At 38.5% G+C, this 20,945-nt stretch overlaps 1 protein-coding gene across 1 annotated transcript in view; it reads right to left on the bottom strand.

Moving 5' to 3' along the window:
• Positions 1-20,945, bottom strand: part of LTBP1 (latent transforming growth factor beta binding protein 1) — a 197,372-nt gene that overhangs the window by 87,779 nt on the left and 88,648 nt on the right. Inside the window, exons 6-7 of the mRNA XM_026081275.1 lie at positions 12,393-12,495; positions 6,723-6,794 (exon numbers count right to left, since the gene is read on the bottom strand). Coding sequence (XP_025937060.1) covers positions 6,723-6,794; positions 12,393-12,495 — 175 coding nt within the window. The remainder of the gene's footprint in view (positions 1-6,722; positions 6,795-12,392; positions 12,496-20,945) is intronic.

Raw genomic sequence — 20,945 nt, 5'->3', positions numbered from 1 at the left:
TTCAGCCTTGTAGCTTGTTTGGACACAAGGACCAAGTCCACTCTCTACTCTTTTTAGTAGTGATTTAGGTCCCTATTTGGTCAAAAACATAATGGAATTTGAAACATTCCTTCCTATAAAACGAAATTCCTTCCTTCATCTCCATGCTTAATGCCATTCAATTTATGCTCATTAAAATCATCATAGCTTGGAGCACTTAGCTGCACTTGAAAACAAAATTCTAGAACTGAATGTACATGTTTATTGACGTCTTCTGGTCAGAACAGCAACCTTGTGACAATATGTTACTTAAATCTACCACATTTATTTTATAGAAAATATTTTTGCTCAAGAAAAACACTCATAAGAGCTCAAAAAAAGTCAGAAGTCACTATATGAATTTTAAAAAATGTAAATGTAAACAGAAAGTAGTCTTTAACACAACATTTATAAGTTTGATTTTTGAAAGAAGTCATTGCTACTAGTCATATACAGAATGCAGTCAAATTTCTTTTCAGGACTGATAACTTTAAAATAATAGTATCAGGTATCAAAATTAGATTTTTTTAAATTTTACTATAACACAATGAACTAATTAAAAGACTTTTAAAATTTTAATACACGGTACTGAAGAACACTATGAAATGATTTAATTAAAACAATAACCCCCCTTTTGAAACAGTAAACTTCATTCTTACACAGCTTTTGCTATTTTATACATTTGGTAGGTGATTTTGGATAATTGCACAAAGAAAGCCTGCCTCAAAAGGCAATGAAGAATTTAGATTTTCAAATCCTTATTGTATGCATAAGCAGAATGAAACAACTTTTAATTTCACAATTTTTAAGACAATTATTGATTATGGAATGAGTTCCCTCCTCTGTACGCTGACTTGCACTGTTCCCTCTCTCTACCACTGAAGGCAAGAAAACTCTGACTCATAGTTCGAAGATAAGAAAAAAGAGTGTAGAAATCCCAAGAAATCCCAGAGAGAATTAAGACAAGACTAAACAATTAGCTTCTGGTAAATATTTTTAATTTAAAATGCCATTTTTTTTTACTATGGGATCCAGAATAAAAGTGCAGATAAGTGCAGAGTCATTGCAGAGAGGAGAGTTGTTTTTTTTAATGTAAAAAAGAAGTTTTCAAAATATAGGTTTCCAAATYAGTGAATTTCTGGAACTGGTGGAAAATTATTTATGAGATAAATAGCATAGCAGTTGTCAGAAGGCAAGTCAGCTGGCCCAAGTTCTTAGAAGAGGAGTAGAAAACTTCCTTCCACCCCTTTCAAACAGTCTCTTGAGTTGCACTTTTTTAGCTTGGGACCAAAGTGGCCAAACAAATATGCAGCAGCTTTCAGCTAGGACAGTCATGATACCCAGAAGGTATTTATAAATATTGAACCAAGAAAGGGAACTTGTAGAAGCAGAAAGCCTAGTTGGGCCACCAGAGACCTGGCTGCACTGAAACGCTCGGAACAAACTCATGGCTAGAAAGCATTTGAGTACTGCAGCCCCTTTCATACCCTCAGTTGCAGGTATCTGGTGCAACAGGACTCGTGCAATCATGACCTCTGCAGCCCACACCAATTCCAGCCCAAAGCACTGTCAAAAGTAAGTTTCTGAAGGACTAGTTCTGCACTTCACTCTGAAATTCTATGCTTTTCTCACTCTAAGAGGGAAGCAGACTGACTTCATTTAAATGATCAAGTAATAAAACTGAATGGAAAATGTTTATCCACATTTGATGCAAAACAAGCAAATTGCCTCTCAATAACAACCTCATACATATAACATGCTTTGCTATATTTAAGCAAAGCAAGCCTTCTAGATGATCATACACTAATTGGAATTTGTCAGAGTACTAGGCAATATAATTTCTTCATTAGAAATGACTTAGTGGTCAGCCATTAAATGTTATTTAGTAATATCTGCCCTGACAGATGTTTTCATATAGTAAGCTCTTTAATATGCACAATATCTCAAATAGCAAACTAAGACTGGAATATATAATTCATGGCTCATTTGTGAAATTTGTATTCATTTTGGTAGAAATATATTAGGCTTCATTGGGAGTGCCTGTCTGACTGAACAATCTCCAAATAATAGGCTAATTTGCAGRCCCTTATTCTCTCTTCGAACATCAGCTAAAACAGCACATGCTAACAAAACTGAAAATACTGTTCCAACCTGCTGTAGCTATTATTGTTAACCACTATTAATATCCTCAATTCTAAGAAATGTATAACATTCACATTTTACCACCTCTGTTGTATTTGATTACTTCAATAATAATCTGATTAGCGAGAATAACAAGGGGTAAAAGCAACAAACAACAAGGCTTGGTTGCTAATGGAGATATTGCAATGCAGATTTTTAAAAGTTTCAAAGAATGACCCACTAATTTCTGTGAGCTAACAGAGCAACAGCAGCAGAAATCAATCCAAATCTTTCTGTGCTTTTGCATGGAATTTACTGGAACACAAGTCTGTAGAGCCCCGCTTTTCAAATATATAAGCAACGTCCAAACAGCAACCCAGCTCTGTTCCTGGAGATACATTTATGTCTCAGGATGATCTACATAAAAGAGCTCCTTTAAAGAAGGTTGTTAACATACTAGCTAAGTAACATTAATCAGCATTTCTTATGAAACTAAGCTCTTTTAAGTCATCATATACATAAATGACATGCAGGGAAAACAAATTGATTTGTGTGTTTTGGGGACAAATGTAGGAGGGCAGAATGCACATTAAAAGCTATCTAAAATCATGCTAAAGTGAATGGAAAAAAGCTTCCAGTCCCCAGTGCACATTATTACAGAATCTGATCCATTAATATACAAGTACTAGTTTCTGCAAACTCATATACATTTAATTTTAAACACATGGAGAATTTTCATGAACTTTCATGCACAACTTTCTACTTCACTGGAAAACAACAAATATTCAGGTATTTTTCCAGCTCTTCAAGATAAGATTTTTAAAGTGCTCTATTGGCAATAAGTTAGTTTCCTGAAAAACGAATCCAACCTTTTTACCAGCTGTTTTTTCATTCTATTTCATTTTTCCAAGAAAACCATTAGCTGAAGAAGGAAACAGTAAATATAATTCTAAACACAGAACCAGAAATTAGCATTGCATTCCGAGAAGGAAGTTCCAGCTCTGATAAGCTATATTTTGGTTTTAAAGACAGCCTTAGGGCATCCATGTGTGTACATGTAATAAATCATCCCACTGAAAAGAAAATTACTGAGGGAAAAAAAGCCTTGCTTGACAGCAACTATACTAAACTGTTCAAATTAACGTACCCACAGATGGTTCTTTGTTATCCTACAAACACACAAGAAAGAAGAATGTTTCACCACATTAGTTCGTTCACTTTAAAGGAAATCAGGATCTGGTTATTAATCACACTAATACCACATAGGCTTTGTTAACTAAGGAGGCTTTTGACTGCAAAAACAATGTAGAACAAAAGGCTAATTAGGCGTTTAGGCCAGAGTTTTCAAAGGCAGTGAAAGTTGGATGATGTCTAGGTGAAAGCAGCTCTCTCTTAGCTGCAGGCATGGATTCAGAAATATATTCCCAGTACTATTCGGTCTGGCAATGTTGGCCCTTTCTGAGAACGGACAGAGCGCGCAGACCCTTTCAGCAAAGAACAATCTAATTAAAATGTATACTTGCATATGGATATTCTGTGCCACTCCTTTTCAATTTAATTGTTATGATTACCACCAAAATAGGAATACCTGTCCTCCCATCCCTCCAGCAGCTTAACTAGTTTTCTCTTCACAGCTATTGCTGTTGGTTTTCTCCAAGTGTGTGATATGGATGGCTGCTTCTTCATCAGCCCTATCCTGTTTTTTCTAGAAAAGTGCATTTTCTTCAGACAGACACAAGCAGGACACTTTTGTGTGACCCATTGAAAAGCACATGCTAATGACCACTACAGGATCAAAATACATCCTGCCAGCAGCTCTTTCACACGCAAACCCAGCTTTCCTGACAACTGTGCAGAGGGCAGTATCCAGACCCTCTGAGACAAAATGGTAGTCTTGTTATTTACTTCAGTAGGACTAAATTTCTTCCGGTCTTTGTTTCATGTGTTTTCCTTCTGTTGATTGCTTCCTTATTTCTACCTCATTTGCAGAGTGTTTTGGTGAGTAAATTACAGAGAAGCATCCAACACCAGAAAAGGCAATATGGGGCAAATGTAGCAGTCACCACACTCATTTATGTCTGCCTTCTCCAGACAGCTAGGAGATTGTCCCCTGTCCTCAGTTCATCAACAGTCTCCTCCCTGGTGGGATAATCTGAACTCTCGTTCTCTGATAAAACTCTAGGTTATGAGTTTTTCTGTTTCAACTACAAGTTATATTGAGAGTCTACAGTTCTCTCTCTTTCAGGATAACGATAGCATAATGCAATAACCTATGAAAAGCCTAACATTTCTTACAGAATTAGTTATATAGTACAAAAATGTGTTAGGGGAAGAACTATYAAAAAACAACACAGAAAACAATGACAATGACCAGGTACTGAGCTGTCTCTGTACGCTACCATGGCAGGATTTCACTCCCTCTTACGCTCCTACCCGGAGACATATGTTCCCTCTCTCTGTCAGCCTGTCAGTGAAACAATTTCCTAGCCAACTTCTGGCAACCTTCACAAGAATCAGACCATTTTTTTTTAACTGTTTGGAGCCCTTGATTAGATAATGCAGTTTCACCAAAATAAGGTTTGCTAACATCTAGGTACAAGACCCTTGAACCAAACTGAATATGCTACTCTCCTTTAAATGTGTGCTGGGTTGCTGCTGTCTAGGAAACCAACGTGTATACAGTGGAGTTTGTGCATGTCCATTAGAGTTATCACAAGCTCTTCTCTCTCCTGGACCATGTTCAGAGGGATGCATGTTGGTGCTGAGACACATCTTCAAGACACTTTCACTGCTCTGAGTTAGAAATCCTCCCTCTTGCAGATTCTGAAAAACCTCATAACTAATATGCAGAATGATGTAATCTCTTTGGAAATGGGAGCATCTTGCTGAAATATATGTGCCACCTGCATGTTTAATTTGAGGGAGAGTGGGAAAAGGTGATCCATACACGCCTCACGCTCACCTCCTTCACTTTTTCACTTTACAGTCCCCAACAATAAGTTGCCATCAACATATCCCTGTCCCTTCTTTTCTTAAGAGGAATTGATGGTCTCTCAAAGTAGATCAGGGAACAAGTTCTTGACATGCAATTTGCAGCTCTTCTCCATTTAGTCTCCTTAGTATTTTGACCCAACACAATTTTCTTTCACAGTCCTCTAGTGTCCCTAGCCTGCAAACTGTAACCTGTAAACAACAGGCAACCTGTAAACCACAGGGCAGGAAACCAGGCAGTAGATAGGCTAAAGGGCCTGACAGAGAAACTTTCAGACAGCAGCTCACATGTTTCCCTCAGCAATGGAAGCAGCAGGACTTTGAGTTTGTGTTTAGTGCTCTATGAACAGTACCTTTTTGTTGGGGAAATCATTTCATTATGTGACTGGCTGCCATACATTTCTTTATCCATGTGTTAACTGAGAGTTTCCAGTTAAAATGAAATTAACTTTATCTCCAAAAAGCCTGTGTTATATCTTTTGCTGCCAATTACTCTTTCATTTTCTCCTTCTCTCCACCCCCACAACTATTTGCTGGCAGCTCTTGTACTCTTGCAGTGACAACAGTGACTGGCAAACCTGACCACAGGTTAGCATCATCCTCACTTTAACTCATGCTTTCTTTCCTTGCACAAATCTCTTTGAAGAGCACCACTGGAGGATTGCTCACACATTCTCAGAGCTCCTTTCTCTTGTTTCCTTGAGCTGTGCCAAACAAGTAGGACAAGCAGTTAAGCTTTTTCCTACATCTTCATCTTGCACCTCTGTTCAACACTCCAAGACATGCAGTAGGTAGGAGTATATGTCTAAGGCCATCTCTTCAGCTTCCTCAAGCAGAGATGACATCGGCTGGGAAAATCCACATGCCCCACGGCTTTCTGTGCAACCTGTATGCAAGTCAGTTGTGGTTTATAGTGCAGCTGCATGATTGTGCAGATCCCAGAATCTTGTATGTTTTGACAACTTGTATGCTTAGAGCCAGGAGACACAGGACATTTCTGCCCAAGAAATCTTCCACATGCATCTCTAATCTCTGAGTAACCCACCTTATGCTCCGTACTTCCCTATCTGCACTATGTACATTCTTGAAGTACATGGTTCCCACCCTTAAATGGCAGCCAGGTAGGCAAGGATTCCCATATTCACTTACCAAAGACATTATCTGGGTATGCTCAGTACTGTTTGTTGTGTCTCACCTCTAAAGTCCAAAATAACCATTTTCTCATTAGTCTAAAGCGTAATGATTAGTGTAAGTTATTCTCTATTGTTAGTTTCATCTGACTCAGCAGGTTAATTGTTTTATGAAAGAACTGACAGAACAATGTATTTCTACTGCACAACAATAGAAACAAACACTTAGGAGGCCATCTTTATACATCATCCGAAAAAATGAGAATATACATGAAAGTGTATTGCCCTGGAGCAAAGGACATTCTACAGAGTTGCCAATATTTGGAAAGAGTTAAAAAGACCCTCAACATTTTTTCCCAAGTACAGATCAATGGACCAGATCATTCATCTAAGAATACTGAAGAAGCTGTCACACAAAACTGGTACTCAGACAAACACAATCAATTGCGAACACTGTCTTACCTTGACAAAATGTAGCATTGATCCTCTTGTAGCCTTGGGGGCATTCCATCATTGGGCTGTATCCATGGTAAGCTGAAGGAAAAATCACATCAGTTAAATACTGCTATGTTTTAAATGCTTTTTTGGTGAGTCTGACAGTCAAATTATTATGTAAGTATGAAAAAGTTATAATGGTTTTTATTATGCATGGTTAAGCATAGAGAGGTCAAGAAATGCAAAATAAAGGTTGTTCAAGCAACCTTAATTCCATCTCTTTCTGTATCGCTGAAGTCTTCAGTTGTTCAAATTTATATTCTTGATTCAAAAGAAGAAATTCTGAAATCAGGACATTATCTTTCACCTAGTTCTCAAATGTTCAAAATCATTATCTTCCCAAATGAGCTACAAATATCACCTTGGAAAAAGACAAAGTTGAAGATTTATGATAGAAAGTCATGGTTTTACAACTGAAAGTAGCACTAGAATGCAAAACAGGCTGCAATGTCAAGCAAAATAGTTGGGTAGTTTCTCCTGCCACAATGATTTAAAAATAATTTGAAATGCACAGGAAACAGAAGCAACTAAACTTTTAAAATGAGGCAAAAAGAAGAAAAATGGCGCATTTGTGATTTACCTATTAAAGTTTCTGAATTTTTGAAGACTGTGTCACTTATTGGCTGTTCACAGTAAAATGTCAAGGGCATGATAACACTACAAAATACAGACTGAGTTCAATTTTGCCAAAATAGAAAGTGTTCAGTTAACTAGAGTTTTATTTCTATTTATTGTTTCTTTCCTCCACTTAAGGTTGCCTTTGAGACCACAGAAAACTGTTTATTGATTCTTAAATTGTTATAACATCATAAATGAGAGCGGTAACTTCTCTGTATGACTACATACTAAAAGCTAACCTTTTGGCAAAGCCCAGCACTTTATTACACATATAAGACTAAACTTTTGGCACTATGCTCTCACAAGTGCCTTTAATAAGAGSCAGGAGAGTTTTTCATAATTTGAATGCTACAACAGAGATACCTTACATTTGGTCAGATCTTTTGTTTTCCTTTAAAAGTGTTTTAAATGTTCAGCAGGCCAAAAAAAATCAAAATGCATTACTTTCCATCTTTACTGTATATAAACTGTCAAGTAAGACAGAACAAAGTGAGTGAGATAATGTTTTCAATTGGCTTCACTTCACATATAATGCTTGAACTGCACATTTATCCGTGCAGCTTAGTTCAACCCTCACTATGGGGTGAAAAAAAAGAACTGTTTTAATTTTTGAAAACTTTTCCTATACTCTGGAAAAATTTAAGTGACGATCTTGAGCAGCAACTTTTGGAGTGAGATAGTTTTATTTTAAATCACTGTGAATTATCTTTCAAATAATCGCTTAATTAGAACATCAAGTCTCTCCCTGAAAATTGCTGAAAATAGGTAAGTGCAAAAATAATACAGGTAATAAAAATGGCAACAACGTTCTTATAGTTTTGAACACATACACCTTCCATCTTTACACTGACTACAACCATTCCAACATAAATTAAAAACTGGAAATGTTGCTTGTCACCATACCAGTAGCAGCCACACATTTATTTTCAAGCCAGCTCCAATGTCATCACAGTGTTAATACCAAAATCAGTTTTGATACATGTATATGAAATTTAAGGTGAGATTTTCAAAAGTGCTGCCTATTCTTGGTCCCCCCAAAATCAATGAAACTCTGAATGCTAAAGCTGGCAGAGTCAGATTGATAATTAAATTTTCAGCTGATGATGTCTGATGTCCTAACTTACCTGCGTTTTGCCATTGCAGACCTGATTCAATACACACGGAAACCCAGGGAGTGTCTCCGTGACCTCCCGTGGGCAGGAATGGTACCCTGCTGCAGAGCCTTGCAAGGGGAAAACGCAGGAAGAGCAGAGCTCTCCCGCTCGTACATGGAGACCCTCCCACCAGCCGTGCCAGCCTTTTCCAGGGCAGCAAGGCACTTTGCCCTTGCACAGTGACTCTGCTGTTCTAGAAAGCGTGCTGGTGGAGCAAGGTCAGACTTCACCATCTCCCTCCCTCCCTCCTCCTCCTTGTACACTGAATGGGAAATAGCAGCTTACAAGCAGCTGTTTTCCTCCTTGTACAAAAAGCAGCAATGTAAGCAGGTCACAGCAGAGTAAGGAGTTTGTTCAGTGATGGCTAGTCATCCATGTCAGAGCTGGATGGAGTCCTACATTACTTGCTCTTTACTCACTTAGACAACCTGTTTATAATTAACTGTTAGGAAGTAGCTGGAACAATCAAAACATTCCTAATGTAATATAGAAATGTAGTTTGATTTAAAACTCTTCTTCTGTAGACAAGGAGATCTGTTCCTAAATTTCTTCTTGTGTTTACCAGTAATATTGACTAGCCTGTAAAGCTTACAGACATGGGATTCCTGTCTCAGGCCCAGGCAGCCGACTTTGCAACAGGACAGTAGGCCCTGATCCAAGTGGCTATTAAGCAAAATACTTAAGTACATCTTCACAAAGTGACAAAGCTCTACTCAAGTCCATCTGAACAAGACACACAGTTAAGTACATCCTTAAGTAGTTGACTTAAAGGGAAAGAAAAGAAAGGACATTTTTAAGTGCTTGCTACTGGGACTGAAGTGCATGCTTAAATATGATGCTGAACTGGGTTTTGCAGGTGACTACATGTTAAATACAACCCACTTAAGTCTTTTTATAAAAACAGGTCAATCTTAAATGAAGTTTATGAAGCATAAAACCATAAAAGCAAAAGGAAATCTGCTTGCTTCCAAAATGACTACAATAAAAAGGGTAATACCAATTTAATGAAAAAAAGTGTCAAAATATGTCAAAATGACATGGGAATAATGTGGCCAGAACTTGGCCTGCTGAGACACAACCATGGACACCACTTAACTAATAATCTACTTGAATCCCAGAAATGAGTTCTTTGATCCTATATATTGATCTGTGTGATCTTCGATCCTGTATAGCTATGCATACTCTTTCCACCACTGAAAAATTCTCATTATTGTGAAAAATAAAAGTATTTGATAAAATATATGATGCCTCCTTAAGCAGGCACTCCAGTTTTATTAATTCTCATCGCAAATTTATATTTATCTTTGAAAATTGTTTGCTCTACAGAAGCATAACACTGATACTTTGAGACAGCTAATTTGACACCTATTGCAAAGGACGCTTAGGTCCAGGCCCAAAACAGAGCTGAAAATGCAAGTTGTGCGCCTAGGTTCAAATCTGACATCTATAAAACTCCCGCTAAGATGCTCTGAAATCATTTGAACTCCTGAAACACTCTAAATTTATCACCTCAAATTCCTGGAAACCTGAAAATTCACCATTTGCACACATGAAGAATTGCCATAAGTCATGGAACGACTAGGTAGCTTCACGATGCTTAACTCATTTCTAGATCAAATCTAGACTGCGAAATTACACATATTTCTACCAAAGCTTTCTGAGAGGCTCCATCAGTGAATGTTTTTAAAGCATACACCAATCAAATCATACTATGTAATGCAGTGAAAGATGACACTGTATTTTAATCTGGAGAGAGTGCACTCATCTCCCCAACCCTTCTTAAAATGATAATGTATGGTGAGAGCTGCTACYTAAAAAGATGAGTAATGCATCTCACTGCATCTAGGAGACTCAAATCCTTTCTTTCCAGGAATTCCTTAACCACAAGACTGGATAATTCCAAGTGGCACCATTCTCTGTCTCTCTTCTTGAAATTATAAAGTTACATGCAAAAACCAATTCCAGATTAATTGTGCCAGAAAGCATGAGTGAGCATGACTCATACCTTTAATAATTAAGGACACTCACTGGAAAAGAGACTGGGTTACCATTCCTGTTCCAAGAATTGTTGCTACATTTTACGGGTTAGGGCATCTCCTCATAGGTTTAAAATGTAGACATGAAACTGTTTTGGCAGAGAAAGGAACTCTGAATTGCCCCATCCTGAGTGACCGTGCTAGCTGTTAAGGTTTTATATTAAAAGGAGAGCATTCCTATCATCAGCATTTCAGAAAAATGATTCTGCTTAGTTCTTTGAAAAAGGATGGTGGACTTTCTTTCAGGAGAGGCTTCTGGGCTGTGTAACCCAAGTGTGTTTAGGCACTTCTCTGTACTCCCGTTGGAGACACCTGGGGACCAGGATTTCAGACCCGGTTTGCTCCAGTGTTTCCCTAATGGCTTGCTCTTAACAGCATGCAAAGCACATTGGCATTAGGCAGCTCCCTGATCTTCAAGTTGTCTGTTGTGGATTCCAGGCTGAGGTGACAAGGTAACCTGAGCTATAAAGAACCAGCACATAGGCTTCCCTTGGTACCAGGTCACAAAAATTTGGAATAGTCGTTCCAACCAGTTCTTGGTTCTAGCACATATCGGGCTTTAGTGATTTTCCCATGGCACACCTACTACCTACTTAGCAATACATTCTGCATACTCAGGCACTTATGATGAACAAAACTTTCAGCTGTAGTTAAATTGCTACTTCTGCAGAGAGAGCTATAAATCAGGACACACTTTGCAATTCAAAGAGGTACACCAATACAGAAGCAATGTTCCTGTTAGAAACTACCGAGTTATGTGCTGCACAAGTTAAAATTTAAATACCTGAATCTTTCATCGATTATGGCCCTCAAAGACTTCCAGGATGCTTTCTTTTGGAAGCAAATCAGAAGATAAACATACTCCAAAACACAAAACTCAGGTCCTTCATAAGTTAGTGGATCAGACTGAGTCAGTAAGTAATTTTCTCTTAGAATTATATTTTATGCACTTCCCTAGATTTGCGGACAAAAATATGCTTCCAAAATCAAACAATTAACATGTTTCAAGTGTTGCTATCTGTAGGAATAACAAGGGCCTAGGAGACCTGCGTTAAGAAGGACTGCAACTCCTTGCACAACTTTTGGCTCACTAAATGGGGGCCTGTTCCATCTGCAAAACAGAGATCACATTGTTTAYCTCTCTTTATTTTCTATTTAGTGATAAAATCATCGCATGCAAGAGAAGTACTAGTATTCCTGTGCAACAATAATGTCATTCACAAACGTTTAAGAGACTACATTCAGTTTTCCCACAAGTCATTTGAAAGCTCTTTCTCATTACAATATGATGTCAAATTGTAACGAAACTGTGAGGGAAGTCTTTGTCATAGCCTAATTGTAGAGGAAAATATTTCAAAAACAGAGTAAAAAACGTAACTGACAACTTAGAGCCTAGAAAACTTTGGCTTCAAACTTGAAAGTTCATCTGCAGTCTCAGGAGGTCACTGCATTCTCTCCAAGCAGTAACTGGCGCCTCTATAATTTAACATTTCTGTGCAAACTTAAAAAAAAAATAAATCCAGCTGGAAGAGGCAAGGTGATTCCACATCATTACCTTTCCTGCACTGAGAAAATGCAACAGTGCGTCACCAACTTACAAGGAGGAGGAGGAAGGAAGAAAAACCCCAACCACATTAACTTTGCTGGCTGCACTGAGTGCCTGCATATCGTAACTCTGCTGGCATGCAGGAGAATTCCAGCTTCTGTGACCTGCCCCTAATCATACCATGGTGTTCTTTCAACTACGTTCCTTTTTTTAAAAAAGGAAAATACTATTTGAGAAAAAAGCTATAAACTGATGCAGAGAATAATAATGAAATAGCACTTACATGGCTTCTTGGGACATTTCTGGCATTTATTAAAACCCCAGGAAGTACCCACAGTTCCACAGCAGTCTTCTTGCTTTGAAAGGCCAGGAAGTGCTTTGCCACACTGGAATAGTTAAGTAAAGAACAGTCAGGTTAGTGATACTGTACCATGTTCACCTCTAGTATAACGTTCTCTTCCAGTCATCTTGGGTCAGCCTCTTGCCAGTGTAATTGAGACACTGAAGATTCACTAGAGCTCTTAGCAGAACTTAAATAGTGCCTTTGCATTGGAATGGCTCTCTACATAGGAATGAGCAGATTAGGTTTTGAAATACATTACTGTCTTCCCCCACTTCAACTTGAAAAGGAGGAGAAAGAAACAGAAGAGAACAGTATGTCATAGGAATGAATGAGTATATTTCCAAGCTAGTAATTCTCCACTGGCACAAACTCCTTACATTTTTCCTAATAAAAATCTGTTCCTCCACTTTTGCAAAAGTTGTATAAATTATCTCAAATACCTTTCTCATTATTCTCTTAAAGAAATGGACAAAAGGTATTACCATGATTTCTATAAAGTAATTTTCTATTATTAAAAAGCCTCAACTTCTGGCCAACCTATGTTTAATGTTTATGACCAGTTACTGAAAATTGCCAAATTATAATGAAAGATTCCCCTGTCCAGATACTGAAGGGGAAAGTAACACAGACAAGACGACTGAAATGAAAGTTAGTGATGTCTGTGTTATTCCAAATAGCTGTCTCTTTTCATGGGGGTAACCTATGCAGAGAATTAAATTAATCTTGCCATCCTTTCTGAAATAAATATTCTTTACATTTTTTTTCCTGAACAAGAATATTCTGATTACACTTTTTATTAATAAAAACACTAACATTCAGAAGCATACAAGATACCATTTGCATTTTTGACTTTTGCAATTTTTTCCATTTTGCATGGTAAACAAAGTTTAAATATATTTCTCTATGTGAGATGTGGACATTCAAAAATACATCTAAATCTGTCAATCAGGTATAAAACAGAAGCGCACAAAGTACAAGGGAAATGCACAACAGGCCCAATTAGTAACACATTTTCAAAGAAAATACTGATACAAATAGGCACCGCAGCAAATATTTCAAATGTACTGAAGTACCTCACTATGGAATGAACAGACCACCCCCGACCTAACTTCCCTTCCCGTCAACATATAAAAACTTCTGACCCAAATGCTTATTGATGCTTATCTTTCAGCTCAAGATAGCAGGCTTATCCTATGGCACAGGCCCTAGGGATTGCTTCACTCAGGCTGGTAACCCTGTCACCCCGCGGTGGGGATGCACGCTGAACACACAGGCATTGACAGCTTCCTCTGACCAGTATGCTTCTAATCATATTGACACTCATGGGTCAATGAAGTTTCCCAAGTGCAAAGCTACTCCATGTAGTTTTACAGTATGACTATTAATGCAAAGGTAGGACACACTACAAAGTCACGGCTCTGACTCATCAAATGGTCCCCTTTTGCATTGGGAAGGCAGGCAAGGTATCATCCCAGCCATCTTCTCTGCTCATTTTCACAGATCATCCCCAGGCATCTCCTGAAACATCTCAGCTGTCAATCCAACCAGCAGCAAACTGAAAGCAGCAGCAGTTCTCCATTTGAACATCAAACTGCACAATGCAACCTGCAGCAGCTCAGCACTTGTTGCATGCAAAGCTCACATATCTGTCAAGCGAAGGGTGTGTGAGCAGCTGGGGGCAGCAAGCTCATCCTCTGTCCCCAGTGAAAGACACCCTCACTCACAAAATGGAGCTTTTAGCACCAGGGCAACTTAGAGAAGTTATGGTGTGCCTCTGTACATCACCCCTATATGGGACAGCAACAGTTGTGCTAGAAGCCCTGTTTTAGAGTGACATATGAAAGTCTTAACAGCATGAAGAGAGCAGCGGCCAAACAGGTTAAAAGACACTGCTCAGTTATCATGTAACTTTAGGAGTCTATTTTCACACTATCAGCTGCAGAGGGTCTTGTGCCAAATTTTTCCATGTTCCAAGGCAGTTAGTGGCATGAGAAACAGTCCTGGACTGGATGGCATTTGGCTGCTTTAAAACAGTGAAGTATCTAAACTAGTAAGTCCCACCTTTCAGACGCAGGCCCAGGCTCACACTGTGTGAACAAATACCTTTCAGACTGCCTTGCGCCCCACTGGCTTGGAGCACTGGTGGGATTAGTATGTGATTATTATTCCTGACCACTCAGTTACACTCTGCTCTGTTTTTTGAAGCAAGTCTCAGTATGGAGAAGGGAGTTTGAGCTTTAGTTTCTGCTAAGTGCTCATAAACATGCTGTAGATACACAAGCAGACAGCAAGGTAGCACAGCAATACTGGTGCTTGATAAAAGCAGCCCAGGTGCAAGAACAGGGAATTCTGCAAACCCCCATTCTCCTGCAGCAGCTCAGCTCTTTTCAGAACTGGATCTAACTGTTTCAACTGCCTCTAACACGATGATATACAGTGAACTATGCTACACGTTCCTGTAATTCCCAGAAGTCCCAAATCTTTCAATTGAAGAGAGCACATAATGTCTCCTCCAAGTGGCTTCCCTAAAAAATTACGGAAATCTTGTCACATCTTTACACATCATGGGTTTCTCAACTCCCAGATGAGCATGTTCCAAGGACTGTTTTACTTTGTAACTACAGGTGCTCGGCTCCTTTCCGAGAGCTAGTACTGCTTCTTCAAAGAAAGAGAAGCCACTTACTAAAGTCATATAGTGCAATGGCTTGGGAGAGCCAGCTGAACTGATTTGTGCTCAACTTCCCTCTCCCTTCCCCCACTGGCCTTCCCTTGCGCCTCAGTTTTACAACTCTTCTGTCTCTGAGAATACGTGGGAGGAATCGAGGCTGATATTGCACCTCCCCTTATGATCTCAGAAACTGAGCATTTGGGCCGCAAGGCACATTACATAACACYCAATAGGACTGCTCCTCTACAAGGTCACAAGCTGCAAGGACACATCCCAGCARCATGTGTGCATAAAGGCAATACTCTACTAACATGAGAGCCAATATGCCATCATTAACTGGCCCATTTTTTTTCTTTTTCCTCCAGAATAGAAAAGGTGTCATTTAACAGTGGTAAATTAAAAACAGAATAAAACAAAGTTAAGGAAAAATAGGAAGATGAAGGACTAAAGCCTGCTTTTAGTTTAGGTGTGGTGCTACAGCATTTGCACTGTACTGAAAATCATGATCTCTGTGGTCATAACTTCTTCAAATTTCCATATAAAAACCATGAGCAAAAATAAAGATGCCAAAGTCTGAGTCATCTGGCAACTGTGGTTTGTAGTCCTGTCAGTAAATACCGGCAGCGATTAAAGCTGCTGCTCCCAATGCCTCTATGGTGAATTAAAGCTTGAAGAATCAGTGATAATTTGGTTAATGTCCAGATCATTGTAAGAATCAGCAAGAGAGGAAAAACAACTACCACATGGGGCTCCTTGTGGTGCTTCAGGTCTGTGTGATTTTGGAGCTACGCATCAGAGAAAAATGACTGCTCTGTAAAGTCCTAAGCCAAGCAGAACAGTGAATTCTTCTATGGCTAATAAACCCTGATTTCTCTCGTACATCTAACAGTGCTTCAGATACTTTCAACACTCATGGCAGTGCACAACCTGTATCCTAGCCAGCCACACTTTCCTAAGGTGCTCCTCATTCACAAACCGTAAGCACCAGTGAATTAAAGCTCTGTTTCTACGGGTCTCAAAAACTTWGAGGTTATTTCTGTCCTCTTTAGAAGTCTTATCCACTTTCTAGTGCTGAGAAGAACTCATTAGTTCTTCAGCTAGTCTATTCCATTTTAGTTTGTCTCACCTTTCAAAACACCTCCAACACGTAAGTACAAGCCTAAAATAAGCAGTGAGGCCTAACACAGGCACACAGATTCTGTTAGTGAAACGACAGATTCTGCTATGCTTGAAGATGATGCCATTCTCCTTAGGCTTCCACTTTTCTATCCATCATCCACACACATTTTAAACTAATCCACCCATGTATTCCTGAGGGCTTCTGGAAAACTCCTCACAGACAAAAAACAGATTTCCATGAATGATACATCAATCGCAAGCTTATGATTTGGAGATAATTCTTAGTAGTTCAGAAGGCAGAGAAGTCATGAAGGATTGGTATAAAAGAGCTGAACTGTGCTGAAAGTGGCTCAGCAGTAGCAGCAGTATGAGGCACACATGGTACTGCTATAAAACAAAGTACTTCCTGGGTAAAGCACTCACAGACACTGAAAGTATTGTTTTGAGTCCACATATTTTCCCTATGCGTGCCTGGGCTTCTATGCCAATATTTTATATAACTGAAGGAAGTACTGAATATTCCCACTGGAAGACTGAAATTCTGGCTGACCCTGTACTGGTGCACAAAGGCCACCCCAAGCCATATCACCTCTTTGTTCCTCTGTCCAGACTCCAGCCTCAGTCCCATCTCCGCACTCTTGGAGTGCAAAGTCATGCACTCCATCAGGGTTAATACATTTTCAAATGCCAGGGAAAAGGCAGGATTGTATCCTCGAAACCCTTTTGCGAAGGCATTAGGAGGAGGAATATAGTCAGCTCCCTGTTAAAGTGCAGTAGAGACCCAGCCTGGCAATCAGTCTCAGGGTAACTGCAAAAGATTCTGGCCTAGTCACCAGGACATTTCCTGGGACTCCCACTCCTACGTGACCCATCTACAAATCCCTGTTACAGGCTACTACTTAAAGCCACAATATCGGTATAAATAAAGGAGTGCCACATGATTAACTCTGATTGAAATCGATCGGTGCTTTGCCTGAGCTAATAGCTAATGACTCTGGGATTCAGCTCAAAAGGCTGCATTTCACATACCACAATAGCAAAAGTGAATGGATACACTGTTTAACTTTTTGTAAACTATTCAGCAGGCACAGACCTTGGATTGTTACTTTTTTTTTTTCTTCTTTTTCTGTAGGTGCTACAAACAGAGCAAGAAACCAAAGCAAGAAACAAATTTAATAAACCGTATTACTGAAACAATTAACAAACCTACTTAATCAGCTTACTGACCAGCTGAATGACAGGTTGTTACAAATGAAGAATACCGGCCAGTGTAACACTGGCTCACTAACAGGCATTGTTTCATAAGCAGAAGAGAGAAACTTAAATACTTCCAGACTTTCTAAAAGAACTGGTAAAGAGTTTGTTTTGGCTTATCCAGAACATTCTTCATAGGCAAGTAAGAATTATCCAGCTTTCTTTTATTTGAGTAATTAAAACAATGTTTGGTGTTTTTGGTATCTGATACATCTTTAATCTTCTGATATTTCATGGTATTGATTTTGCAAAGAATATATTGTGAACACAGCATTAATCCTGTAAATGAATCCACACTGATTTCTGACAGTCTATTTGTTTAAAAACTTCAGAAGCCAAACCATGAGCTTCAAGGAATTCCAGACAGTTATTTTATTTTATGAGATGGTATTTTAAGACCATTCTAACGAAAAAAGGTTTTAGAAGTGCTCTGAAGAGAAAAAGGACGAGTATGAAGCATAGAACTTTACTTATATCATTTTCCTCCTAAAGAATATGAATAGGGAAGTTCATTTCATACAACCTTCAAAAAATGAAAATCCCTGAAATTTACCTCCATAGGAAAGGTTTGTGAACTCTGAAGTACAACAGTGATATTTATATTGTTTAATGAATAACTTCAATTGGCACATTACTATAGCCATCAACTCCAGACTACATATACTATGATCATATTGCATACAGTCATATAAATAGATTATGTTATGCATTAACAGCTATCAATACACTTTGCTGCTCTGCTTTCTAAGTGAAAAATGTCTGATGCTTTTGTTTAATATTTCATATTGGGGAAAATTCATCAGCGACCTAAACCCCCTTCCTAAAAATGTACTTATATATGTATATTCTCAAAGTTAACTATGTGGTCAGTGCATCTCCTTGTGTGAATCACGTTAAGTACAAGCTTAATGGTTTGGACTCAGAGTCATGATACGATGTTGACAACTTCTGAACTTTTCCAGCTGCCACCTATCACCTGGCTCATTTTGTATTCTGTCAAGTCTGATAGCAGAGAAAGGCATCACTCAAACCAAGATAAATGTCACGTGCAGAAGACATTACTGAAACACACCATTAAATAAACTATTTTCATAAAAATTAATCCCACTAAAAATGCTGATCAAGTCACAGCTATTTATCAGAAATACTTGTTATTTTTCAGAATTAAGTAGCATTTGAAACTGTGTTGATAACACTGAAAAAAAATGGACAGACCTTAAAATTCCCAATGTCTAGCATTCATTACTCCCGTTATTTAGCTAAATTGATTTAAAAAACAATCAAAAGATGCTTCCATTGTCTGTTATAGGTAGTGGGTTTTTTTCTTTAATAAGATTTTCCAGAGTATTATTGCGATATGCCAAATTTCACCTAAAGATACCAGAACAACTTGAATTCAGCCATCCTTCTGATAGGAGCTGTAACAGCTACAGGTCTTTTCTACACCACTTTCAAAGCCCTTTGCAAGGGGAGCACAAAGCACAGCTCAGCATCATGCAGCACACAACAGACAAGAGAGGGTAGAACCTATCCCCTCTACATTGCGTCATGGAACTGACCTGAATGTAAAAGAATCCCAGAGAGGTCAGAAGAGCGTATTTTTAACCAAAACTATTTCAGTGATCATTTTAGAGAGCAGTCCACCCCCAGCTCCCCAGCAGTTACACACAGCACAGCCGGGGACAGTGAGCAGGAATGAACAAGCACTGGCAGACACGGCCTCTTAGCCAGCTTCCCTTACAGACATGTTGGCACATGTTGCCTTCAGCTAGGTACGCTACTTCGATATCTGTCTCTCTTCAAAATAGCAAGTCTTTTTATTTTGTTTTTAAGTTACAGATGCTGAGATCACTATAAGTTTCCTTCCCAATAACTCGAAAATCTCTGCTGAAGAGAACAGTCTTACTTGTGAATCTAGTCAGGATTGCTTTAGACAAATTTGGAAGTGCCAGCTTCTCCAATTTCTCGCTGCTTTGCAAAAAATTCCTCTCTCTTTACAGTTATGCAAAAAAAAACCAAACCAATTTTGAGAAAAATAGGTTTTTTTGGCCAAAATAGTTAAAGTTAGTGACCACAGGAAAACACAAAAGTATACTTAATAGAGACTTCAAGGTGGTCTTAAGGGGGAAAAAAATGTGATGCTTAATTCTCTTTCTATGAATTTTGATACGTTAGGCAGCTCCATTCCTATATCAATTTAAATGGAAGGTAATCATACACAAAATTAACAGGACTCTGATTAGCACCACAAACTTTACTACGTGCACCACTGATACTGTAAAAGTATTTTGGGAAATAACAAGATATTCTGTGTCATAATAAAGGCATTTTTACTAGAATTAAAATGAAAAGCAGCTGAAAAGGAGGGATTTAAAGATGAGAAACAATCTTCCTTATTTGCTTGCTTTTTAAATAGGGCTTAGTGAATCAGTGCTCTAAGATGACAGACTCCTTGGATTTCAGAAACACAGGAATACAAGGCTGGAAAGGACCTTGCAGGTCACCATGTCCAGCCTCCAGCTTTTGAAGGCACTGTAATGTACAGTGCTGTCAACAAACCTACTGCTCTCCATCTTAAGTGAGTAGGATTTTTGTCCTACTGCTTCCACTGTAACTGTTTACTAACTTCAAGTCCCTATTTTCTCAAGATCATTTTATACACATTAAAGTACAAGTTTAGGTAAAGGTTTGATCACTATTTTCGTGACAACAATCAATTTCTGGACTGCAGCTTAATTGCTAGTTTATGATACACCATGCAAAAATCTTTTTGATATTAGGAAAGCATTTGATGACTCATGCCAATTTTATGCGAAATTGCATAGTAAGTTGTCATGTAACATGGAAAACTATTATGGAGTAATCATTGTAACATCTCCTGGAAAAGAAATACTTGTTCAGCTTTTCACTTGGAGAGAACAGACGCAGCAAGCATAAGCGAATTGACGTGGGTAGAAAAAAGAATCAGCCAGAACATAACTATCTGCTTTATACACTACTTTCTAAAAATTACAATATTAATACTACACTTCCATAGTTGCTCTTTCCACTTTTGTCCTCAATGCTGAGCACAGTACACAAAACAGTCCCAATTAAGCAATGTGGATAGGTGTATATATATGAAAACATACAACATCTTCATTAATCTATCCTCATTAAACTAGGACATTCCAGTACGTTCACTATCTTCATTCTTTTCCTTTTTGCTATCCTATTCTAATGGCCTCTGCCTTTGGTTATAGTTACTTTTGACATTATAGACAATGAGGCAGAAAGGAGGTCCTCCTACATTGCTAAGTAGGAGTGAACTAAGGCTTGGGAATATGACGAGATTCTTCAACTATCTGTACCACAGTGCCATCCAAGCTTTGATTCAGGATGGCTCCAGCTGCTAGCTCTAACAGTGTGCACTCTGCTGGAACTAGACTGCAAAAAATATGCTCTGGATGTCT

Source organism: Apteryx rowi, unplaced genomic scaffold, assembly GCF_003343035.1.
Source record: "Apteryx rowi isolate R43461 unplaced genomic scaffold, aptRow1 scaffold_54, whole genome shotgun sequence".
Classification (NCBI taxonomy): Eukaryota; Metazoa; Chordata; class Aves; order Apterygiformes; family Apterygidae; genus Apteryx; species Apteryx rowi.
This window is presented reverse-complemented; position numbering and strand designations above follow the sequence as displayed.